The sequence below is a fragment of the Salmo trutta genome, chromosome 23 (genome assembly GCF_901001165.1).
Source record: "Salmo trutta chromosome 23, fSalTru1.1, whole genome shotgun sequence".
Lineage (NCBI taxonomy): Eukaryota > Metazoa > Chordata > Actinopteri > Salmoniformes > Salmonidae > Salmo > Salmo trutta.
In genome coordinates, this window is record NC_042979.1 from 12046229 (window position 1) to 12073700 (window position 27472).

The 27472-nt window shown below is 42.8% G+C and overlaps 1 protein-coding gene across 3 annotated transcripts in view; it reads right to left on the minus strand.

The window, feature by feature from the left end:
- The window catches only part of glis3 (GLIS family zinc finger 3), a 33959-nt gene extending 10327 nt beyond the window's left edge, over positions 1-23632 (minus strand). Inside the window, exons 1-5 of one of the 3 annotated variants that reach the window (XM_029708984.1) lie at positions 23211-23632; positions 22865-22899; positions 11703-12299; positions 6620-6827; positions 5263-6433 (exon numbers count right to left, since the gene is read on the minus strand). In XM_029708984.1, coding sequence (XP_029564844.1) covers positions 5263-6433; positions 6620-6827; positions 11703-12120 — 1797 coding nt within the window. In that variant the 5' untranslated portion in view covers positions 12121-12299; positions 22865-22899; positions 23211-23632. Of the gene's footprint in view, positions 1-5262; positions 6447-6619; positions 6828-11702; positions 12300-22864; positions 22900-23210 lie in introns of those variants that run through there. The other 2 variants (XM_029708985.1, XM_029708986.1) reach the window with 2 other exon arrangements.
- Positions 23633-27472: the final 3840 nt, after the last annotated feature.

Below are 27472 nucleotides of genomic sequence, written 5' to 3' on the forward strand. Positions count from 1 at the left end.
CTCCACAGTCAAAGGGCTTGGAATGTCCTTACTTCAGTTTCACAGAGAAAAATCATGGAACCATGACCCATTTTATTATTGTCCCTCCAGGACTGGATTCCTTGCATAGCTATACCTCTCCCTCAGTCTGAGCTGACCAACTACAAATGAATCAGTTCCTTTAATATTTGACTCATCACATTCGTCTGCATTGCTATGGGACATATTCCTTTGATTCACTCCTTTGATTCCTTTGATTCGCATAATAACATAATGCTAACTTCAGACTGTATTTCTATCTGAATCAACATTGCCGCTCTCTTCTTGCAAGACAATATCGCGATGAAATTCAAATCTCTAATGTACTGTATAGGCAAAGTGTTACCTACTCAACAGCCACTACACTCGATGTTGTTCTGTCTGGAAGCTGGCAAACAGCAGGCACGAACATACTGTACACCCTGCCGAGCAAAACCCCCAGCAGAGTACTGTCATTATGCCAAAACTCATTATGCCTAACTTTGACCCTCAATTCCAGTAAGGCCATTATGACTCCTTCTGATGGCAACCATATGTTCATATTGTCAAAAGGAATAGGAGTCAGACTTTATAAGCCTTAAGTAATTCAAGAGGGAGAGAGGGAGGCAGATATGCCTGATAATTCTATTAGTGCTCACCAGCCTATTGGGGATAATAAATGTATTCTGCATGACTGTATCATAGCGAATGTGTGAATTTGGGGTACAATCAACTGCATTTTAGTGCTTACAGATGAGGTCTCCCATGCAACGATGACGATATCTCTCCTTGTGGGTCCTTACCACTGCACTCTGTGTCCTGCTTGTCAGGGGACACGAGTAATGACCGAACAGAAGTATTCCTGAATGTGGAGAAAGCCACCACCATTCCATAGTCTTTCTAGTCTTTCACGAGTCTTCTTCACACACAGCAGGATATTCTGTCCAAATGCTCTCTAAAACGGTGGCATACCAGGGAAGTACACCACGACCGGACACTCCAAACCACAGTGTATAGAAAAGGATCAGCATCGGACCATTCAGACGGGCTAGCATAAGAAAAATACAGGCCAGGGAGAATGAGCAGGATAAATAGCTATTCAGCCTGGGGATGGGAAGAGAACTGAGAACCAGCATCACACGCAAATATACTGCCAGGAGCCCAGCGGTGCCCAGGAGTGGCCTGTCATGCACACTCACACACTCACACACTCACACACTCTCTTGCTAATAAAGCTTAGAGTCCCCTTTTAGCTGCTGTGAGGGACAGAGGGTCTGAATAGACAGCAACATGGCTCCTCAGTGGAGCTGAATGCCACAGCCAGCCTCCTGACAGGTCCTGGCAGCCGGGCATGCCCTGGGGAACAATGACCCGCCCATTGCGTGCCAGCAGAGTCAGTCTAGTGCCCTCTGTAGTGCCTCAGCCTCTCTCCTCTCTCTCACATCTCCTCTCTCACATCTCCCCTCTCTCACTCACATCTCCTCTCTCTCACTCACATCTCCTCTCTCTCACTCACATCTCCTTTCTCTCACTCACATCTCCTCTCTCTCACTCACTCACATCTCCCCTCTCTCACTCACATCTCCACTCTCTCACTCACATCTCCTCTCTCTCACTCACATCTCCCCTCTCTCACTCACATCTCCCCTCTCTCACTCACATCTCCCCTCTCTCACATCTCCCCTCTCTCACATCTCCTCTCTCTCACATCTCCCCTCTCTCACATCTCCACTCTCACATCTCCACTCTCTCACGTCTCCCCTCTCTCACGTTTCCTCTCTCTCACATCTCCACTCTCTCACATCTCCACTCTCACATCTCCTCTCTCTCACATCTCCTCTCTCTCACATCTCCACTCTTCCACTCTCTTCTCCATCCCTTCCAATGTTCCAGCTGTTCTCTCTCACATCTTTACAGAACGCTTTCCTTACTCTTATCTACAGCTCAACTCCCTTTCTTATCGTCTTCAAACGCTCAAATCTCACCCCCTCTCACATATCCTCTCCTCATGCCCAGTCAACGTCTCCTCTCCCTCTTATCTTCTCATCATCTTCTTTAAATGCAAAAAGTTAGTTCATGAGATTTTGAGGTCTTTAAAACAAGAGCTGAAAACGGTTACAGAAACTTGAGAATAAGCTGGTGCGTTAAAATACTTTGAAGTCTGAACCGGTTTCTGGCGGCAAAATCAAGTTATTTCCCTCCTTACGGTTGTAGAGATGGCGCTAAAAATCTTGGCAAACCATAAATCCCATCAGGCCTGCATTCTGTGCCGTTGCGGGCAGGACTAGAATTTCAAGCTGTCCATTGTAAGGGAAACTAAGTGGATTAACCCAAACTACTGGGGTTGTGTTACACCTTAACGGCTACAGTCTTCGAAACATCAATAAGAGATATGCTAAAATACACACTGTGATTCCTCAAGTGAACCCACAACTCAAATACTCTAGTGCAGAATAGAACACCCAGCATCAAGACCATTTATAATTCAGAAGATGTACATACTTTGGGGCCCAAACAAAACCGATAACTCCAGGATGTGTCAAGATATCGTCTATATCATTCACGTAGCTGAACATCACACTGCAGCAACGTGGATTGAGTAACCAACGGGAATTATCTGAACTGACTAATAGCTTCCTGGTTCATCTTAATTGCACAGCCATGCAGCTACCATGACACTTGAACGCCTGCATTCCCATGGAGTGCTTTATTAAACTGACTAAGCTAGAGGAACCCTGGCCTCCACAGTTGCTTGGGTACCCCATATGTCTCTATTTAATTAACTACGATCCAGATCCAACAACACAGGGAGCTTTCATTAGAAAATAATATAGTTACTGTAGGAGGAGATATGGTTCAGCTTTCCAAGAAACTCTATGAATCTATTGCACAACATCTAAAGCTGTTCTGATAAATTCAGAAAATGTACCATTACTAACTATGGCAGTAATTATTCATCTTTCGAACAGTAAATCATCAAATGAATGCAGAGCAAAAACATGATTAGCTAATGTGTTTACATAGGCGTTGCTCTTGGTGATTTCCAAAGCTCCAAACCCGTTTGAAAACTGTTGAAAGAGTTGAAATCCCAGTGATAAGGCATATACTAAATACACAGATGAATCAACTATGTGTTAAGAAAGTGCTCAATCACCCTTACGCACTGAGAGCTGACAGGTACAAGTCATGGCTTGCCTGGTGTATGTGGGGCAGTGTGCTGCGTAATCAGATCTACTTCATTGTAATGCTACCGGCTGGGCGGGCGGCTCGCGCCTCTGTTTGCCATTCACCAGCCCCATCCTTCCTGTCAATCATTCCTCACCATAAGCCCGAGTGTAATTCTCGGACAATTTACTGGCATGGCATCTAAGACGTTTTTAGTGAAGTAGAACTGGTTCTCTCGCTCTGTGAGAGTCTCTGTTGCCTGTCTTGCTCCTCGGCTCTGACTTTGATTGCTCAGACTGTTTTGTTCAGTAAGTATGGGTTTTCTGACAGTTTCTGTCAATTAGACTGACCTCGTTCTATTTCTTTTCAGTCTGACTTTTTCAGCATATGCTGAAGTCAAGCCTGGGATGATGGGATGTCACACAATGGGTATGTCCAAATAGACACTCTATTAACTATATAGGGAATAAGGTGCCATTTCCAACATTCTGTTTTGGGCATGACCCTGGATATTTTCCCCTGTAACACATGATTACATGGTACACAGACCCATCTGACTGCAGCTGCAGCCTCCATAGCAACGGGACTGGTTGGTACTAATAAGTGAGTGTTTTGGAGCGAAAGGTCGACCACAGGTATGCATCCAGTTAATAATTGTCTAACCAAGAAGCAGCGAAACGAGTCAAGGAATGAGAATTGTTGGCCTCTTACTCATCTGAACCTCAAGTATGTTCCCAGTGGGGTTGAAGGCGGGGGGTATCTCAACAATTGTCTCGACCAGGGATGTTAAAGCCATTTTGCCCGCGGGCCACATTCGGTCTTACCGAAGTCCAGAAAATTTATTAGATTTCCTTGCAGTCAAAATTGTTCTAAAATGTTTTTTCCTCCCTAACTATTCAGCTTTCTTTTCGGTGATTCATAGCAACCTGGAAAGAGTGAAGAGACTGTTTCAATGTAGGTCCAATATAATTTCTACAGTTTCGTTTTAGTAATCGGTAAAAAAAAAAAAACTCTACTCTTCCAGCCTGATGAGCCTCAAAAAGAGCCCGAGCTCACTACTGCAACTAATGTGCATAGGTTTTGTGCTGCTATGGCTCCTGAAGGACTCCTATAACTGCAATTACTGCACAGGAAGGCTATACAGAGTAGAACAACTCATCTGTCAACTGACTTTGGCTTTGAACATGGTATGTTGTCATGCCGTGAAATCAAAAGAACCAAACTTAGCCTTCTCTAACAGCACATCTGAGAGAACCACCAGTAGCACTAGGACTGGGAGCACCTGTCTCAGGGGAATCCAGCCAATCCTCCTCATCAGTACCAGGTCCAAGGATACATGGCTTTCAGATGAGCTCCATTCAAGTCTCTCTCTCCTTGGCCACAGAACCAGACCCAATCAGAACCGGGCCAGGGGACATCACCTTCCCAGAACCCCAGCCAAGTCTGTCCCTGCCTGGCAGGCTCTTGGCTGCTGACAGGCCCTGTGACTGCCTGGTAGAGTAGCTCAGGGAGAGAGAGAGGGGACTGTGGCAGAGCAGGGATCAGGAGGCTGGCTGACTGGTGCCCTGCCAGAACTTAAGCGCTGCGCTGCCTTTGTGCTGATTTAATAACTACATAATTAAGTTAACTGCCATGTCAACTATCACAGAGCTGGACTAATTAGCCCATGGCCACAGTTAAGAGGAGAGAGAGACCATATTTCTGACCCAAACCTTCAGCCTTCGGACATACATCAGAGTACACAAAGGCCTTAAAGAGGTACAACGTGCGTACTTCAAGATGTCGATTTCCCTCTAAACCATCTCAGCAAGGCTATTAAGAGGCTGAAAGGCCCTCTACAGCTCTGGTCTAGAGGATTGGCTGGTTGACTCACAGTAGACAGGAGAGACAGCCTGGAAGGGAACTGGTGCACTCACTTCCCCCTTTAGCATACTTATGGGAAAAAGATGTTAACCATTGTGCATAAGGGGGGTGGAATACCTGAGGTAACATTTTGTTCAGGTAAAGCCAATGGATCCTCAAGTGGGTGACTAAACAGATTCACACTTGCATTTTATAGACAGTTTTGAGGCATTCACCAGAGATTGATTTACTATGTACCGTGCACTTGTTGGGCTTCTCTCCTGAGTGGACTCTCATGTGGATGAGGAGTTTGTAGCGGGCGTTGAAGGGCTTGAACCTGCGTGGACACCCGGCCCAGAAGCAGGTGAAGTCCTCGCCTTTCCGCTGGTCCACATGGAGCTTCTCTATGTGCCTAACCAGCTCCTCCTTTTGGTCATACACAGCACTGCAGTCAACCCAGCGGCAGCAGTGGCCCCCACTGTATTCCTCTGTCTCCCCCTCCTCTTCCTCCAGCATGGGGAACAGGGACAGGGGATGGGGCAGGAGGCTGGCCCCATGCACAGGGGGAGCTGGGGGAGCCTGTGGGACAGGGCCCTGGGCCTGGCCCTGGATGTGGCTGGGAGGTCTGTGGAGGTGGAGGTGCTGGTGAGAGTGGTAGGGAGGCGGAGGGCCCTGCGGTGGACTAGCTGATCTGATGATGGTGGCCAACTCTAGCTGAAAGTGTAGAGATGGCACCAGGTCATTAGCACTCCTGGCTGCCTCTTGTAGTGTCCCTCCCTCCTCTGGGAGACACTGCTGCTCTACCACCATGTTAGCCATCTGGCTCTCCAGTGCCCCGCCCTGCTCCAGCCTCTGCATGTGGCCACACTCCGTCCCAGGGTGGGGGTCACTCAGTGGGATCAGGGCCAGCGTGGAGCCTGGGAGGCTGAAGAGGCCTGGAGACTGAGGATAGGGGATACAGCTCCCTCTCACCCCCAGGAAGTGGCCATAGACCTCAGGCTGGAGGGGTGAAAGGGTGTGGTGGGAAGCCGGAGAGCTCCGGGAGCCATTGATGTAAGCCACCAGCGAGGTGGGCGAGGTGCGGATGATGGAGTTGAAGTCGATGCCATAGCCATCTGACAGAGGGGACATGGAGAGGGCCCTCTTCTTGGAACGGGCTGAGTACTGCCGAGGGCTGTTGGCATCCCCGCCAAACAGGTAGGAAGGCAGGGACGCAGAGTTGGAGATGCTGGTGCTCCCTGACATGGCAGTGCCAGGGGGCATGCTGAGCAGCTCACCCCCCTCGCTGCCAAGGGTTGAGCCCTGCTGTGGGCAGAGTGGAGGAAGGACCCGGTAGCCATAGGTCCACTCCTGTCTGCCACTCACAACTGACTGGGTCTCTGCTAGGCTCAGGGTGGTGGAGGCCAGGGACTCTCTGGAGAGCAAGGACCTGAGGCACAACACTGTAGTATGTGAGTAAGGATAGCAGTACCAGGAAAGTCTGGTAGAGTTGAGTATCACAGCTGTTTAATAACGTACATGGATTTTGTTTAAAGTAGCTCAGAAATCAGTGCAATGAAAAGATAGGTGGGGGAGATATACTCCCCCACCTAGAGTGGTGCAGAGGTTGACTCACCTGGCATCTGTGTAGGGTACCATCAGACCTTGTGGGGGTTGGGGGTCTTGGGGGGCGTGTGGTACCAGAGGACCTGAGGTGTAGGCCTGGGCACTCACAGGAGACACTGGACCAAGGCTCTGGACCACCATGGGACTACTGGTGACCCAGAGGTTAGCACCAGCTGGCTGGCCCAACACCTGCATACTTGGTCCTGAGACAGAGTAACCTGGTAGAGACAAGTTCACCATTAGAGGTTTGAGGGTTCACCACCGGGACATACAGTAGGAAATACAATCACTTGACATGGTTTGCTTGAATTAGACCATATACTTTACAAATAAAAAAAAGACAGACATTTCTCCTTACATAATAATATCTAAATAGTGAGGAACCACATACTGTATTAATGATTAAGGGTCTAAAATGTCGAGTGACATTTCTTAGGTCTCTTGCGGGCTCTAAACTAATCAACACGGTTTCAGATTCATGTTCAACTGGGAATATTATAAAAATCATAATAAATAAGAAGCCTTTACATCGGAGCATCCAGCCTTCCAGTGCTGCTGCTTGTGCTACAGACCACATTCAAACAAAATAATTCGACACAGCTTGAAACAGATTGCGAGAAAAAAAACACCATGAAAAATAATACTAACTTTCTTAATTATGGAATCAAGTCATTCAAAGTAAATTCCAGACAAAGATAATAGAGAGACACTTGTGGAGATCTCTCACTGTGTATTAATTGTCGTGAGAGCTTCAACTACTGTGTAGTCTTCGACAATGTTCACACTTCAGTGGTTGTGGCATTGCCATTTGCATCCAACCATTGTCATCATGCCTGACACACATTTCTTAGTTTGTACTGGCAGTATCTGACTTTGATAGAGACACAATGAATCCACGGTTCAGCGTCTGTTCATCTCCGCCACAGTTCACTTCACCGTATTAACACACCAAACTGTGTTTGCACACCAGGGACCCATGAGGCAGATATCATCAACAGAAATCAAACATCCAAACATTTTTTGTCTTGTTCAATAGAAGCTTATGAATCCTGGAATTCACCCTAACAAACCTGAACTGCCCAGAGACACTTTCTGCTCTGTTAATTACTAATGAGATTCTTTTCTTCCTCTTTTTCCTCCATCGCTCATTTAGGGATATGTTTTCTGCTTGGTTAGTTATCAATAAACAAGCCGGGGAGAAAGGAGTTCTGGGGAAGAACGGTGGTTAGGGTGGGAGGACGACATTGAAGTGAAGTATGAAGACGTCTATGTAAATCAGTGCTACTTTGAAGAGTGGCGAGAAGCGAGGGGCTGATTGAAATGCTGTTTACAACATATCACTGGGACATGTGCACACTGTGATCTTTCAACTGAAAGGGAGGAAGAGGTCCTCCATGTAGGTCCTTGGAGGGCATAGGTATCAGGTTTAAAATAAATAGTTTATGGTAGGGAACATTTAGCTAGCTATTAAACAACTGATTACTTTAATAGGGTGCTTTCAATATATTTGGAGGGACATCCTCACTTGCAAGTGCACCTAGAGAGGATAACTAACCTAAGGTCACGAGGGTCACAATATTTCATAATGAGGGGACAAAGTCAAGACTGATCAAAACAATTACATTTATGGGCAACTCAACACTAAAGGAACTGCGCTGAGACTCAGATTTTTTCTCTTAAATTGTATTCCAAACAAAAACAATTGATTTCAAAGTTTAACAAACTGTACAACTCTCTGCACAAGGACTACTTTTAACAATTTCCTGGAAGTACTGTGCAGATGCTTATAGCTACTTCCTGTATATAGCCATGTTATTTTTACTTGTTATCGTTATTCGTTATGCACTGTATTTATTTCTCGTGTCACTATTTCTATTCTTATTTCTATTTTATCTTTAAATGTCTTTTGGTTATTGAACTACAGTAAGTGAAGTGGATTTACACACAGTAACTGAATTGCAGTAATGGAATTTCATCATTGGTCCCTGATCTGTACTACACAGAAACGCATAGTTATGGCTAGGAATGTCATTCTCTTCATGGTGTTGTATCCTAAAATGGTACACAAAAGGTATAAATATGCATATTTTGGTATTATTCTACACACTGGCTATTATTTTAATGAGCTCCACCACCAAATAAGACCACATTTGGTTGGTCCAGACTGGACCAAATCTTAACCAATCACAGATGTCCATGTTTCACAAGTTTGGACATCAAAGTACAGCACATTAGAGTTCAGTAGAAAACAGTACAGTATAGTCAAGTAGAGTATTCTTCAGTATAGTATAGTTCAGTACAGTACATTATAGTGTACTCAACTCTAGTGTGCTCTACTGTATACTGTACTGTACTTTTATTTACTGTACTGTACTGAACCATACTCTACTTTCCTTTGCTGTAGTGTACTATACTCTACTGTGCTCTACTATAATGTACTGTCCTGTACTGTACTGTACTAAACATTTCTTTACTGTAGTGTACTCTACTGTGCTCTACTGTACTGTACTGTAACGTACTCTGCTGTCCAAACTTGTGAATCATGGACGTCTATGTTTGGGCCAAATGAAGGCCAGTACAGACGTCTGTGGACCTTGAAATCAAGTCTGGTCTGGACCAGGCCCTCAAAAACGTCTGAGGATGTTGAAATCAAGGCCAGGACCAAATGCAAACTACTTTTCAATGTCCATGGACGTCCGGTGTTGGTCAGTGCTCAGTGGGTGAGGATCCTGGTTACAGTAAATGGAAAGAGAGTGTCAGTAAGAGCCGGGAGAGGGGACATTAATTGAAGAGAGGGGGAGCGAGAGAGGGAGGGGTTGTCTAGACTTTTCACACACTTGCTTTGACCACCAGACGACAGAAAGAGAAAGAAAACAGTTGTCAGCTGAACATAACAGAATGCCAGTGGATGGGAGGACAGTAGCAGGTGACCCAACTGTGGTTTGTGACTGCTTTGATTTCCCATTGTAGCCAATTCATTTGCAGAAATTCTGTTACCAATTTGTTTTAATCACTTAGTGTACAAAATTAACAAAATTAATATCAGTAAAAACACTATAACTAACTGGCAGGTCTACCTTTACTTGTCACTTCTGTGAACTGTCATTATCCTTCCCCCTAATGAGGGAGAGAAATGTGAAAATACCATGAAGATTTTGGTAACGGATGTTTCTTAAACTTACAGAAGGCAGATTTTTCCCCCCATAACTAAATATTGATATTAGTTGGCAGGGGTCTTCGACATTATTGTGTTTTGATGTAAACTCAGCAAAAAAAGAAACGTCCTCTCACTGTCAACTGCGTTTATTTTCAGCAAACTTAACATGTGTAAATATTTGTATGAACATAACAAGATTCCACAACTGAGACATAAACTGAACAAGTTCCACAGACATGTGACTAGCAGAAATGGAATAATGTGTCCCTGAACAAAGGGAGGGTCAAAATCCAAAGTAACAGTCAGTATCTGGGGTGGCCACCAGCTGCATTAAGTACTGCAGTGCATCTCCTCCTCGTGGACTGCACCAGATTTTCCAGTTCTTGCTGTGAGATGTTATCCCACTCTTCCACCAAGGCACCAGCAAGTTCCCAGACATTTCTGGGGGCAATGGCCCTAGCCCTCACCCTCCGATCCAACAGGTCCCAGACGTGCTCAATGTGATTGAGATCCGGGCTCTTCGCTGGCCATGGCTCTTCGCTGGCCAACACTGACATTCCTGTCTTGCAGGAAATTACGCACAGAACGAGCAGTATGGCTGGTGGCATTGTCATGCTGGAGGGTCATGTCAGGATGAGTCTGCAGGAAGGGTACCACATGAGGGAGGAGGATGTCTTCCCTGTAACGCACAGCGTTGAGATTGCCTACAATGACAACAAGCTCAGTCCGATGATGCTGTGACACACCACCCCAGACCATGACGGACCCTCCACCTCCAAATCGATCCTGCTCCAGAGTACAGACCTCGGTGTAACGCTCATTCCTTTGACGATAAACGTGAATCCGACCATCACCTCTGTGAGACAAAACCGCAACTTGTCAGTGAAGAGCACTTTTTGCCAGTCCTGTCTGGTCCAGCGACGGTGGGTTTGTGCCCATAGGTGACATTGTTGCCGGTGATGTCTGGTGAGGACCTGTCTTACAACAGGCCTACAAGGCCTCAGTCCAGCCTATCTCAGCCTATTGCGGACAGTCTGAGCACTCATGGAGGGATTGTGCTTTCCTGGTGTAACTCGGGCAGTTGTTGTTGCCATCCTGTACCTGTCCCGCAGGTGTGATGTTCGGATGTACCAATCCTGTGCAGGTGTTGTTACATGTGGTCTACCACTGCGAGGATGATCAGCTGTCCTTCCTGTCTCCCTGTAGCGCTGTCTTAGGCGTCTCACAGTAAAGACATTGCAATTTATTGCCCTGGCCACATCTGCAGTCCTCATGCCTCCTTGTAGTATGCCTAAGGCACGTTCACGCAGATGAGCAGGGACCCTGGGCATCTTTCTTTTGGTGTTTTTCAGAGTCAGTAGAAAGGCCTCTTTAGTGTCCTAAGTTTTCATAACTGGGACCTTAATTGCCTACTGTCCGTAAGCTGTTAGTGTCTTAATGACCGTTCCACAGGTGCATGTTCATTAATTGTTCATGGTTCATTGAACAAGCATGGGAAACAGTGTTTAAACCCTTTAAAACGAAGATCTGTGAAGTTATTTGGATTTTTACGAATTATCATTGAAAGACAGTGTCTTGAAAAAGGGATGTTTCTTTTTTTGCTGAGTTTATTTCTAATAGCTTTTAAGGCTTTTTCTGGTAGATGTTTTCTAAGACCTCTTTTACAACTGTTTGACAAGAAATCAAAGCCTTTGCTTATTCCTAATTTCTAGGATGGAAATGGTTGAAAAATGTACATGTCTTAATAAAAAAGAAATAGAGCCTTAGCTTTCATTTGACACCCAATTTGATATCCTCCTATGAACTTCATGGAACCTTTCATATGGAAATGACCTTATCCTACATAAAAGGTCAAGACATCACTCATATCTACACTCGTGTAAATGTATTAGTCTGAATGTAATACTGTATTTCGACAAAGCTTACTAGAACATACCTTTGACACCACTGTCAGAGCAGTCAGATGCCATGCCCTGATTGGTGGCTGCAACGCTGATGGGTGGGAGTTGAAGGGCGGGCACTTGTTGCCGTGACATCTGTGAGACACTTGACACATTTGGCTGTTTCCCATTGGTCAACATCTGCCTGCGGAGGCTCAGGGCAGGAAGCAGGACAGAACTCCCAGAATTCCCAGAGTTTGTCCCGGAGCTGAGGGGTACCTGGGAGTGGTGGACACCCCCTCCTCTACCCCAGCTGCTACCCACTGGAGAGGGGCTCAGGGTGGCACAGAATCCCGGGGACAGGGTGGTGCGCATAGGCATCCTGATGGAGGGGGCCTGCTGTCCTGTGATCATGCCCAGCGATGGGGGTGCACCAGAGGGGGAGACCAAGAGGTGACAGCCCTTACCGTTCATGTCTGACCCAGTTTCTTTTTCACAAACAGCCTTGGAGGGTTTAGGAGACTAGAACAACTTTTCCCACAATGCTCCTCTTCCCAAAAGTCATTCTTGAGTCTGCAGAAGAGGAAGATCCGTGGCTAAATCAGCATCTCATCTTCAGGCCCTCAGTGGTCTATCCATACGGACAAAGACATCTGAAATATATCAGTGAGACAGGCACACATTTATAGTTATGAGTAATAAATGAGTCACAAACTATAACTGACGCAGGAAAGAATTTACTGAAATCTCCCAAAAATATGTTGCCATAGTCTACTCATGGTTCCCAACTCTAGTCCTTCGAGAACCCCCAACAGTACACATTTTTATTGCAGCCCCGGACAAAAACACCTGATTCAATTAATTGCGGGCATGATTAGTTGACAAGTTGAATCAGGTGTCCTTGTCTGGGACGTTTGACAGCAAACAGAACTACAACAGAAAAACGACACGTGCGCAACTATGGGGCAAAACAGACGGGCTTGGCTTATATTGTTGACAACAGGTAAACTATATTTAGTCTCCAAATGTTTATTGAAAACATAAATACATTTGCACAATGAGTATTTGTTGTCTCTCAAATGCATCGTTACCGTTTTTGGGCCCCTCAGGGGTATGTACTTAGTCCCCTACTGTACTCCCTGTTCACCCATGTCTGCGTGGCCAAACACGACTCCAACACCATCATTAAGTTTGCTGACAACACAACAGTGGTAGGCCTGATCACCGACAACGATGAGACAGCATATACAGTGCCTTGCAAAAATATTCATCCACCTTGGCGTTTTTCCTATTTTGCTGCATTGCAACCTGTAATTTAAATAGATTTTTATTTGGAGTTCATGTAATGGACACAAAATAGTCCTAATTGGTGAAGTGAAATGAAAAAAATTACTTGTTTAAAAAATTCAAAACGGAAAAGTGGTGAGTGCATATGTATTCACCCCCTGTGCTATGAAGCCCCCAAATAAGATTTGGTGAAACCAATTACCTTCAGTCACATAATTAGTTAAATAAAGTCCACCTGTGTGCAATCTAAGTGTCACATGATCTGTCACAAGATCTCAGTATATATACACCTGTTCTGAAAGGCCTCAGAGTATGCAACACCACTAAGCAAGGGGCACCACCAAGCAAGTGGCACCATGAAGACGAAGGATCTCTCCAAACAGGTCAGGGACAAAGTTGTGGAGAAGTAAAGATCAGGGTTGGGTTATAAAAAATATCAGAAATTTTGAACATCCCACAGAGCACTATTAAATCCATTATTAAAAAATTGAAAGAATATGGCACCACAACAAACCTGTCAAGAGAGGGCCACCCACAAAAACTCACTGACCAGGCAAGGAGGGCATTAATCAGAGAGGAAACAAAGAGACTGGAGCTGCAAAGCTCCACAGCTGAGATTGGAGTATCTGCCCATAGGACCACTTTAAGCTGTACACTCCACAGAGCTGGGCTTTAAGGAAGAGTGGCCAAAAAAAAGCAATTTCTTAAAGAAAAAAATAAGCAAACACGTTTGGTGTATGCCAAAAGCATGTGGGAGACTCCCCAAACATATGGAAGAAGGGGTACTCTGGTCAGAAGAGACTAAAATGTTGCTTTTTGGCGATCAAGGAAAACACTATGTCTGGTGCAAACCCAACACCTCTCATCACCCCGAGAATCCTATCCCCACGGTGAAGCATGGTGGTGGCAGCATCATGCTGTGGGGATGTTTTCATCGGCAGGGACTGGGAAACTGTTCAGAATTGAAGGAATGATGGATGGCGCTAAATACAGGGAAATTCTTGAGGGAAACAGTCTTCAAGAGATTTGAGACTGGGACGGAGGTTCACCTTCCAGCAGCACAATGACCCTAAGCATGCTGCTAAAGCAACACTTGAGTGCTTTAAGGGGAAACATTTAAATGTCTTGAAATGGCCTAGTCAAAGCCCAGACCTCAATCCAATTGAGAATCTGTGGCATTACTTAAAGATTGCTGTACACCAGCGGAACCCATCCAGCTGCTGGAGCAGTTTTGCCTTGAAGAATGTACAACAATCCCAGTGGCTAGATGTACCAAGCTTATAGAGACATACCCCAAGAGACTTGCAGCTGTAATTGCTGCAAAAAGTGGCTCTAACAAAGTATTGACTTTAGTTATGAATAGTTAAGCACGCTCAAGTTCTCTTTTTTTGTCATATTTCTTGTTTGTTTCACAAACATGTTGTGGGCATGTTGTGTAAATCAAATGATACAAACCCCCCAAAAATCGATTTGAATTCCAGGTTGTAAGGCAACAAAATAGGAAAAATGCCAAGGAGGGTAAATACTTTCGCAAGCCACTGTAGAGAGGAGGTCAGAGAACTAGCAGTGTGGTGCCAGGACAACAACCTCTCCCTCAATGTGAGCAAGACAAAGGAGCTGATCGCAGACTACAGGAAAAGGCAGGCCGAACAGGCCCCCATTAACATCAACGGGGCTGTCCCTCAGGAGACTGAAAAGACTTGGCATTGGTCCCCAGATCCTCCAAAAGTTCTACAGCTGCATCATCGAGAGCATCCTGACCGGTTGCATCACCGCCTGGTATGGCAACTGCTCGGCATCTGACCGTAAGGCGCTACAGAGGGTAGTGCGAACGGCCCAGTACATCACTGAGGCCAAGCTTCCTGCCATCCAGGACCTATATAATAGTCGGTGTCAGAGAAAAGCCCATAATATTGTCAGAGACTCCAGTCACCCAAGTCATAGACTGTTTTCTCTACTACCGCACGGCAAGCAGTACCGAAGCGTCAAGTCTAGGACCAAAAGACTCCTTAACAGCTTCTACCCCCAAGCCATAAGACTGCTGAACAATTAATCAAATGGCCACCGGACTACATTGACCCCCCCCCCCCCTCTCCATTTGTTTGTACATGTTGCTACTCCCTGTTTATTATCTATGCACCCCTACCTACATGTACAAATTACCTCAACTAACCTGTATCCTGGCACACTGACTCAGTATCGGTACCCTTTGTATATAGCCTCGTTATTGTTATGTTAATGTATTACTTTTTTTATTGATTTATTTTTTGTGTGAAAAAAATGTACTTTAGTTTATTTGGTAAATATTTTCTTAACTCTTCTTGAACTGCACTGTTGGTTAAGGGCTTGTAAGTAAGCATTTCACGGTAAGGTACACCTGTTGTATTCAGCGCATACCATCCCACCTCGATTGGCCCGACTAACTGGTGCCTGTATATAGCCTTGCTACTGTTATAGCCTCGCTACTGTATATAGCCTCACAACTGTATATAGCCTCACTACTGTTATTTTTCACTGTGTTTTTACTGTTGTTTTTATTTATTTACTTATCTTTTGTTCACCTAATATGTATTTTTTACTCATAAATTGCACAGTTGGTTAGGGCCTGTAATTAAGCATTTCACTGTAAGGTCTACTACACCTGTTGTATTCGGTGCACGTGACAAATAAAGTTTGATTTGATGTGACAAATAAAGTTTGATTTGGTTAGCTAGCTAGCGAATTTTTGCCATATTAGCATTGACATGTATTCCGTCAAAACACCTTAAAACAAGACATGGTATCAAGAACAAGATGAAACGAGCCACCAACGATTCCCCACGTGGCAGCTTCTTGTCATTTTTGCCAGCTATCTGACCATTGAGAATCATAATAAAGCACGGCTTCTGGACCCATCAATGCGCGCGCATCATTTTCAAAATGTTGTCAGCCAACCCGTCTATACAGTAGAGCCGTTTAAAAGGCTTTTTTGTGTTGTTGTAGAAATGTCTTCTTGAACATGTGAACTTTGCCTTAATAATAAACTTGTATGTGATCTGTAATTATGAAGAACATTTTATAAACAGAAGCTGTTTAGTCACAGAGAAAATACAGAATCTTGCCCCGCCATTATTGGTTGGGATAAGGAGGGGGCCGGGAAATTCACGAGAGAGAGTCTGTCACTAGCTTTCTGTCAAATGTCACGTCCTGCTCTCTGATACTGGGGATATTGGAAAAATTACCTATTTTTCATATTTCCATTATGGATAACATGCAAAGTGTAGCTACAGCTATCAACAACAGTGTCGCCCTGAATTCTGCTGTGCTGGTATCATGCAGCTCTTACTGGTTGATGCCGAGTGGGAAGGATATTTTGAAAGTGTTTTAGTCTGCTGTGATTAATCATCATCCACATGCAGGTAAGAGTCCCCAGTTAAACAGCTTGCTAGCTTCATGTGCATACTTTATTTGCTAGCTCAACACAGTGTCAACAGTGTCATAAAGTTGTTTTCGTTGCTAGCTACCCACTGGGCACAAACTGGTCGATTCAATGTAATTTGTCAACGTATTGTGATGTGGAATCTACATGGAAAACAGTGGAGGCTGCTGAGGGGAGAACGGCTCATAATAATTGCTGGAATGGAGTGAATGGAATGGCATCAAACTGTGTGTTTAATGTATTTGATTCCTTTCCACCTATTCCGCTCCAGCTGTTACTACGAGCCCGTCCTCCCCAATTAAGGTGCGGCCAACTTCCTGTGGTGGAAAATACATTGGATTTGAAAAAAGTTATGAACTTTTGTTAAAACTGTCCCTTTGAGGGTAACATTTCAACAACCAAAATATGTTGAATTTGTACAACCGAAACAACGTCAGATCTTCAACATGATAGCCACTATAACAGAAAAGATAGAGTTGATCTATCTACAGCTATCCCTTCGGTCTCCCATCCAGGATTTTAACCAAGCCCAGCCCTGTTTAGCTTTGATATATTTGTCACTGACTATTACCAATGTGCTAACGTGATAATGATTGTTGAGAAAATCTCAACTTAATAGATTCACTGTTGCTATCGGAGTCATTCCAACGGGTAGGTCCAACAAATCAAATCAAATGTAACCGTCATTTATTAATCATATATCATCAATGATGATATTTAGGCCTGTATAGCATTTGGGAAGTCATCAACAGCTAATGTTTCAATTCAACCCAAGGTTCAACTAAAAATAGAAAATACATATAGGCCTACGTTTCAGCTTTGGTTGATTTCAAATGGAATCTACAAGTTAATAATACTTATGTTGGATTCACGTCTCCATCTAAACCAAAAATACAATTGAGAAAATAAGATTACATCAAATCAAATTGTATTTAAAGTGTATTTAAAGTTAGATTTTATTTAGTTCTATTGTTGATCAATGTATCTACCAAATATTACCCAATTATCCACGTTGAAATGAGGTGGTGTGCCCAGTGGCTATTGCTGTGTAACTAAACAGCTGCATACAGGTCACTGCTGAACGATTAAACAAAGAGTCTTTTTTCCCCTGAATTTCTTTACTAATTGACTGAAGTCGGTTCAATTATTTGAATTATATTTCAAAATGGTTTTTTTCTGTGAGCTCAATGATCACATTGCGCTACAGTTAATCTAGAGATAAATCAGAATATGCTTTAACTGTGAGATGTAGTAGGGAGTTGTAGTTTCCAACAGGCCAATGTTCTACATAGTTTAGCACAGAAAATATGATAATTAACTAAAATGACCATAATCCATTGCACGGCTACTTGTCCGGTCTGTGTTTCTTTTACACTTGCTACACAAGACACAGAAGAATGCGCGATCAAGAGGGGATACATAAAGTATGCCTTATTACTTTGAAGATCTACTAAAATAGTGATTTTGTCAGACAGCATAGGCAACAGCTCTATAGAGATGAGATGATGACTTGGAATTAAATAATAAAGTCATCAAATAAAACAAATGTATTATATACAACAACTGAAATATTTCATTAAAGTGAAGTAATGTGAATAACTGATGGTTAATAAGTGATAAGCAGTAATGAGCAGTCACTACCATCATGGGACTTTATTAATTGTTTTATTCTGTGTTACAGCATTCAACCAACACAATGCATGGTGCATGTATTTATTTTTAAAAATATCAAAACCGAAATCAAAAATCTTTATTATTTTTTTTTTTAATCGAGCCGAAACCGAACCGACCTCAAAAAGCACTAATAATAAACGAATAATAATAACTAATAATAAACACAGCACTAATACAGGTAGCATGCTAGCTAGCTAGCTAACTTTAGCTGGCCAGAACTCTAGCTAGCTAGCTAACTAATGTTAGATTGGCTAATGTTTATTGTTGATGTGCTGAGCCATGCATGACATGATGATAATCTTTGTCATGTTTGTCAGTCTGTCATGTTTAACCACCAAAAATAGCCACTGTGGTGCATATGCCAACCCATGTTAGCCAGGTGTTAGGTACATACAGGCTAAGGTTTTCTAGCTAGCTAGCCACAATTAAATAATGGCTAAAAAGCTATCTAGATTGGATAATAGATTTCGATGTAGGTCGTTTTTTGCATTTTCAACAAACTGGCTATCTAGACGAATATCATTTACATTTAGCTAATTATGAAGTTAATTGTTTGACTGGAAGCAGGTTGACTACAAGGCTTGTTTTTCAGCTGGTGAATTAGTACAGCTGTAGCAGTCAACAGCCAATAACAAGCTATAGAGTATGAATGTATTTATGTTTTAACTCTAACCTATTTTTTGGAATTTGTCTTTCAGCATAAGAAGAACCTGCTCTCCTCTGCAAGTACAAGGAGATGAACAAGGGTGAACAAGGGTGAACAAGCAGCACTTTAGGTATTTTGTATTTGTACTTTATGAGCTTATTGCTTGAACTTGGGGGTCAGTGAATGTTATTGCTGCGTTTGTTATTGTTAATACAAGGTTTTAAAGTCTTGTCTATTTTAGTCTGCTTTCCTCTTTTACGGCTTCAAATGTCTGGAGCCTGGTGTTGTTGTAGCCAAGGAGCTTTCATTCAGATGGAACCAGATTTCAGCTGCTTTGCAATGTTGACGGCCTTCCTCCCAGAGATGTGCAAGCATCCGCTGGACTGGACACATCCAAACATATCTTTTTGAGAATGAAAAGGCCATAAATATTACATGTCCTGCTCCAAATGGCAGGTCAGAAATAGATTCCTTTGTTCATATCATAACATGACCTGAACCAAAGTCACTCAAAGGCAGTGGCGTGTATTCAAGCCAGGCTTATCCAAAAAATTGACCAAGAAAAAATTAAAATACATAAAATGATTTATCTTTTGTCTCTGTGTTTCCTCATTTTCTTTCAATTCGCAAGCGGCTGAATATATTGCACAGGAGAAAGCATTCGAGCGAGTGAAACAGCACCTCTCTGTCTCTCTAAGTGTAGGCCATCTATCTGATGCTGCCTGGTCCAAATGAGTATGACATTGTTGCCGCCTGTAGCATTGAAGGCAAAGGAAGCCAGCAAGCATTTGGCCTCCCTTCATAAAAAAATATATAAAAAATTTGCCAATCAGCGTTGAGCTAAACTGTGAATGGTCCTGGCGCACCAAAAACAAATTGTCAAGGGAAGCCAACTTGGATTTTGCCATCACAAATCCCATTGAGAGCATACATCATTGACAGAAAAACTTGTTGCATCTCATTGTGTTGTTGTCCTCCGGTGGCTAGCTAGCTAGCTAATATTGTCCCTTACCTAAATTAGCAATGGATTGAGATGGGATTTGGACTTGTGGTTTTACTTAATTCTCCGTACTGGCCAATGATTATAACGGCGATTCGGATCCAACCATTAATTCATACATTGTTGTGCCCCTGGCCTGAGAGGATGGAAGTTCAAAATGTAGCTAGATGTAGAAGGCTAATGTTAACTAGCTAACATTGCCCATGAATGGAAGTTAGGCTAGCAAGCCAGCATTTTAGCTAGGTAGAATAGGACAGCATAAAATAAAAGTGTGAAGTGTATGACAGAGTGACAGACATGAAAGAGAGGAGGATGGCATTGGTGTTTCTCTACAAGTAGGGTTAGTCAACATGTCAAATCAAATCAAATTTTATTGGTCACATACACATGATTAGCAGATGTTATTGTGAGTGTAGCGAAATGCTTGTGCTTCTAGTTCCGACAGTGCAGCAATATCTAACATGTAATCTAACAATTCCACAAGAACTACCTAATACACACAAATCTACTTGCATGAACGTGCACGCACGCACGCACGCACGCACGCACGCACGCACGCACGCACGCACGCACACACACACACACACACACACACACACACACACACACACACACACACACACACACACACACACACACAGAAAGCAGAACCATGGACAGCTACAACATATTTAGCTTACATTGTATCTTTTAGTTGTCACTGTATTAGACTAAGCAGTGGTGATTTGATGGTTTTGAAATGTTGAAGCTGAAATGGTGCTGGAATAGTGGAGACAGCTCCTGTTTTCTTTGTGATTTATGGTAACTCCCCGTGGTTCTAAATCAATAGTTGTTTAGTGGTCCAAAAATGTCGTAAACATTAACTTTCTTGACCATGCTGTAGGTCATATAACTGTCTGTTACTGTACATGCAATATGATTTGTGGACTTCACTGGACAGAGGTTGCTATCTGGTTTTGTGATAAAACAAAGGTGTGGTTGAATTTATTCTGCCACTGTGTCTTCTTATTGTATCAACCTTTAGGCCTATATATCACATTCGCAAGGCATATGAATTAACAGGTTATAGAACAAACAACGCAATTATCACAACACATACACTACCGTGCAAAAGTTTGGGGTCACATAGAAATGTCCTTGTTTTTGAAAGAAAAGCAAAGGTTTTTGTCCATTAAAATAACGTCTAATTGATCAGAAACACAGTGTAGACATTGTTAATGTTGTAAATGAATATTGTAACTGGAAACGGCAGATTTTTAACGGAATATCTACATAGGCGTACAGAGGCCCATTATCAGCAACCATCACTCCTGTGTTCCAATGGCACGTTGTGTTAGCTAATCCATGTTTATAATTTTAAAAGGCTAATTGATCATTAGAAAACCCTTTTGCAATTATGTTAGCACAGCTTAAAACTGTTGTTCTGATTAAAGAAGCAATAAAACTAGCCTTCTTGAGACTAGTTAAGTATCTGGAGCATCAGCATTTGTGGGGTCGATTACAGGTTCAAAATGGTCAGAAACAAAGAACTTTCTTCGGAAACTCGGCAGTCTATTCTTGTTCTGAGAAATGGCTTTTCCATGCGAGAAATTGCATCTCGTACACCGCTGTGTATTACTCCCTTCACAGAACAGCGCAAACTGGCTCTAACCAGAATAGAAAGAGGAGTGGGCGGCCCCGGTGCACAACTGAGCAAGAGGACAAGTATATTAAAGTGTCTAGTTTGAGAAACAAATGTCTCACAAGTCCTCAACTGGCAGCTTCATTAAATAGTACCCGCAAAACACCAGTCTCAACGTCAACAGTGAAGAGGCGACTCAGGATGCTGGCCTTCTAGGCAGAGTTCCTCTGTCCAGTGTCTGTGTTCTTTTGGCCATCTTAATCTTTTCTTTTTATGGGCCAGTCTGAGATATGGGTTTTTCTTTGCAACTCTTCTGTGAAGGGAGTAGTACACAGCATTGTACGAGATCTTCAGTTTCTTTGTAATTTCTGGCATGGAATAGCCTTCATTTCTCAGAACAAGAAAAGTTTCAGAAGAAAGTTCTTTGTTTCTGGCCATTTTGAGCCTGTAATCGAACCCACAAATGCTGATGCTCCAGATACTCAACTAGTCTAAAGAAGGCCAGTTTTATTGCTTCTTTAAATCAGAACAACAGTTTTAAGCTGTGCTAAGATAATTGCAAAAGGGTTTTCTAATGATCAATTAGCCTTTCAAAATTATAAACTTGGATTAGCTAACACAAAGTACCATTGGAACACAGGAGTGATGGTTGCTGATAATGGGCCTCTGTACGCCTAAAAATCTGCCGTTAAAAATCTGCCGTTTCCATTTACAATATTCATTTACAACATTAACAATGTCTACACTGTATTTCTGATCAATTTGATGTTATTTTAATGGACCAAAAATGTGCTTTTCTTTCAAAAACAAGGACATTTTAAGTGACTCCAAACTTTTGAACGGTTGTGTAGGTTCTAATATGGCTTTTTTTGGGAGTGGGGGGGGGGGGTTCTTGGCTTCCCCAGTGATTTTACCCACGCACCACTACTGCTCAAAAGGATCTTATGATATATGCCTAGATCTATATAGATTGTTTTTACCTTTATGTGTTTGTGTGTTTTAAGTTGTTCCTTCTTGTAAGCTAGCACCTGAAGTTAATCAAATATTGTAATCTTGAAATATTTTCTTTGTTTTTTAAGCAATGTACCTCACTGCTTTAGCATATGGCCACAGTCACATGGGTTCACATGTGAATTCTTAAAGAGATGGGTGGGTCTAAGGCTTAACAGTTTTTGAACTATGTTAAATGGGCGTGAACAAAGAGAAGCATTGTAGCTGTTCAATATGAAAGGTTGTCTTTATTATACAACAAATAGGCAATTTAATACGTCAATGTTTTGCCTAATGAGGGAATTAGTGAGATAATGTACAGAATATCTATTTTGGCAATTTGGTGAAAATCTTCCTTTTCTAAATACATGTTTCCCAAGGATTATTGTAAAGCAATTGTGTAAATGGCTGCCAAATCTTTGAAAAGCCTTTTTCTCCTAAATGGAATTATACATTCATCAACATTTAAAGCAACATTACTTCCCCATGTCTGATCCTACTACAGTGTATGATATACCATGTTGAAGCGCTGAGTCTGTAACGTTACTTGAATAAAATGTAAAAAAAAAGCAAATCGCTTACATTTGATTTAAGGCCCCCACAAATGCACGTTCTGTCTGAAAAACATGACAAGCATATTATAAATCAAATCGTATATGCTTTATCATTAAAAACAACTTTCTACAAGACAGATTGCAGTTTCTATTTACTGTTGGCTACTTTGTTACTAAAGACGAATTGCAATTGCAAGTCATTGGTAGATTTAGCACTTAGCAGAGTGATTTGCAATAACATTTATTTCAAATGTTTGTAGTAGACCTATCATTGTCAACCCTAACGTTTACAGTAAATTAAAGTAAATAAAAAGTTAATGACAATGTTAAACTTCTATTGAATTGTAAATACTGTCAATTACATGTTTACTCACCTGCAAATTCTTTAGCACTGAAACTATCTTCTATCAAGTAGTTGATTGACAGGTGAAAACTCGAAACGTCAAGGCGATAATGACTTCAGATAATGTATCTAAGTATGATAATTTCTCGGTGATGATGACATCGATAAGTATCTAAATAAGGCAGATTTTCGACATCACCACACAGTTAAGGTGAAATTACTGTTCGCGGTTTCGATACATTATTCATATCTATGTTTGAGAAGTTGAGAAGTTGTGATGAAGTTGGTCTTACGCGCTCTTTGCACCCAGTCACTGAGCCTTGTTGGTAGGCTACGTATTCGTTATGGTCATCATCTCCAGCAGGGAGGTGTATCGGTTACCCTTTTGCCCTTGTGTGTGAGCGATGTGATTTCATATTCAAGCAGCCTGGTCTCATATACTAGACGTAAAACAGTAAACGAAAATCCGGGACACTCAAATTAGTATGATATGTTATGTTTTGTATAGTTACACAAGACAGAAGGTTACATAAGGCAAAGCTTGCGTGTTCGAATCTCAGCAAGCACATTAGCATTTTAGCTAATTAGCAAATTTGCAACAACTTACTACTTTTTACCTACTTTGCAACAACTTAGCATGTTATCTAACCCTTCCCCTAATCTTAACCCTTTAACCTAACTACTAACACTAACGTCAACCCTAACTTTAACCCTAGCCTTAACCCCTAGCTAACGTTAGCATTAGCCACCTAGCTAATGTTAGCAACAACAAATTGGCATTCATAACATATAATTTCATACTAAATGGAGGAAACAGCTCTACATTTACTATGTTATGTCTACCCTTGAGTCCAGGTTGCATCAAGAGGTAATTCTTTAACTTTGCTCTATGCAAATTAAAATCCAATGGTTTTCAGATATTTTACAACTGGTAAAATGATTAACATTTCGCTGAATATTAGGCTACATCATAGTTTTGACGAGTGTGTGTTAGATAAAAAAGTGTAATCTCTGTGTGTGTATGTGTGCGTGTGTGAGAGAGACACACACAAACACAGGCAGAAACAGAGAGAGAGAGAGAGAGAGAGAGAGAGACGGAGACAGATAATTATATTATATACCAGTAGGCCTATTTCTGATCATAATTTCACTTGATAAGTATGGCTTGGAAATGGAAGTAGATTGGGAAATTGTTAATGTTAAGGCGAATATGACTTACTTTAGATATAAACCTGTCTGTGTCCCCAGATTTTGAACACTGTTTATTTAGCTATATGGAACTTAATGTTCCCAGTCTACCTGTGTGCTGCTCCATCTCCCTCTTCCCCTCTAACCCCAGTTCAGGCTCCATTGTTACGCACTTTTCTCCTGGCGTCTAAAGTGTTTGCTCTGTGGATCCTGCTCCAAGTTGGCATGGCAACCACAGTGTTTACTCTAGGGTGACTTGAAGGTAGTAGTGCTTGGGAACCTGTAAAGGAGGAATTCTCTGTGCCGGGGCAACACATCCCATAATAGTATCAAGAGAAATATAACATAGGAGGGAATATACAGCACATTAAATACCAAATAAATGCATTTTATATGTAGGCTGTGTGACGGGACTGGTCAAAAACACTATCTTGGGGACATTGAGCATTGACGTACCGGTATGTGGATACCATTTAATTAGGAATTAGAATAGCCTACTAATTTAACTCATTTTATAGGATCTCTATGGTGGGTACATTCTCTTTTAGCCAAATCAGTGTGATATCAAGGACGTTCTGAGATTCTTAGGTGGGCAGTGACGTATTATGCCTTTTATTGGTCAGTGGGTCTCTGATTACACCTGTTTCAGTATCAAGACGAATCCCAGCTAACGTAATGACAGTATTACTAGGAGAAATACATCTTAGATTCTAACTCATATGGCATTTGACTTGTAACGTTCCATTGTGCATTTTAGGCTGTGTATTAGTGGAAGTAGGGCAGATTGGTAATTGTGTCAGCTTTCAGCAGGAAGTCAGTATGATGATGACCTCTACTGGAGAGTAGAAGGAAGGCTTGTCTTTAATCCTCAATAAACAGGATCCCGCCCATCCCTTTCCCTCTGCTCACTTGCTGTCATTATTAATTCATTCCCCATTCATCATTTAATATTTGATATTTATTGCGTAGTACTGCGTGTAATTTTCATCAGCTCACAGCGCATACATCGTGTCATTTTTGTTCTCCTTGTATGTAAAAAGTTATCCCTCTTACCAGCAGGGGGTACTGTTAGTACACCAATGAGATGATTTTGGAGTCTAGTACAGTACATTAGTTAAGTGTCCCTTTAGGATAGACTTACAGTAAGTACCTTTTACCACATATGCAGCCTGTAGAGGTCAACTAGATGTGATTGGATGTTGTTTACAAGATTATCATGAGGGTTGTATACTTGCAGGGTATATTCCTTCAAGGAGCAACCTCCCCCTGGTCCCTCTGTGATTTGGCCTCTCCTTTCCCTTCGCCTGGCTAAGCTAGTCACGGTGGGTTTTCAAATGTCAGAGCGTGGCGGAATATAACAGCAGTAGGACTGGGGCCAGAGCAACAACACAGTCACACAAACAGCCCTCTGACTCCATCTTCACTACAAACACTGATAGAGCGGGAACACCACGATTGGGTTTATGTCCATTGTAGATGGTATTTACTGTTAATGTAAACCTTAGGGTAAACTCAGCATAGAAGATTGTTACTTTTTACCCTAAAGATGTTTCTTTCCAACCATTTATTTGTGTATGAGAGAGAGAGAGAGAGAGAGAGAGAGAGAGAGAGATTGAGCGAGAGAGATTGAGCGAGATTGAGCGAGATTGAGTGAGAGAGAGATTGAGCGAGAGAGAGATTGAGCGAGATTGAGCGAGAGAGAGATTGAGCGAGATTGAGCGAGAGAGAGATTGAGCGAGATTGAGCGAGAGAGAGATTGAGCGAGATTGAGCGAGAGAGAGATTGAGCGAGATTGAGATTGAGCGAGATTGAGCGAGATTGAGATTGAGCGAGATTGAGCGAGATTGAGCGAGATTGAGCGAGATTGAGCGAGAGAGAGATTGAGCGAGATTGAGCGAGATTGAGCGAGATTGAGCGAGAGAGAGATTGAGCGAGATTGAGCGAGAGAGAGATTGAGCGAGAGAGAGATTGAGCGAGATTGAGCGAGAGAGAGATTGAGCGAGAGAGAGATTGAGCGAGATTGAGCGAGAGAGAGATTGAGAGAGAGAGAGATTGAGCGAGAGCGAGATTGAGCGAGATTGAGCGAGATTGAGCGAGATTGAGCGAGAGAGAGATTGAGCGAGATTGAGATTGAGCGAGATTGAGCGAGATTGAGCGAGATTGAACGAGAGAGAGATTGAGCGAGATTGAGCGAGATTGAGCGAGAGAAAGATTGAGCGAGATTGAGATTGAGCGAGATTGAGCGAGGTTGAGCAAGATTGAGCGAGATTGAGCGAGAGAGAGATTGAGCGAGATTGAGCGAGATTGAGCGAGAGAGAGATTGAGCGAGATTGAGCGAGAGAGAGCGAGAGAGAGATTGAGCGAGATTGAGCGAGAGAGAGATTGAGCGAGAGAGAGATTGAGCGAGATTGAGCGAGAGAGAGATTGAGCGAGAGAGAGATTGAGCGAGATAGAGCGAGATTGAGCGAGAGAGAGATTGAGCGAGATTGAGCGAGAGAGAGCGAGAGAGAGATTGAGCGAGATTGAGCGAGAGAGAGATTGAGCGAGAGAGAGATTGAGCGAGATTGAGCGAGAGAGAGATTGAGCGAGAGAGAGATTGAGCGAGATTGAGCGAGAGAGAGATTGAGCGAGAGAGAGATTGAGCGAGATTGAGCGAGAGAGAGATTGAGCGAGATTGAGCGAGAGAGAGATTGAGCGAGATTGAGCGAGATTGAGCGAGAGAGAGATTGAGCAAGATTGAGCGAGAGAGAGATTGAGCGAGATTGAGCGAGAGAGAGATTGAGCGAGATTGAGCGAGAGAGAGATTGAGCGAGATTGAGCGAGAGAGAGATTGAGCGAGATTGAGCGAGAGAGAGATTGAGCGAGATTGAGCGAGATTGAGAGAGATTGAGCGAGATTGAGAGAGATTGAGCGAGATTGAGCGAGAGAGAGATTGAGTGAGATTGAGCGAGATTGAGCGAGATTGAGAGAGATTGAGCGAGATTGAGCGAGAGAGAGATTGAGCAAGATTGAGCGAGAGAGAGATTGAGCGAGATTGAGCGAGATTGAGCGAGAGAGAGATTGAGCGAGATTGAGCGAGAGAGAGAGATTGAGCGAGATTGAGCG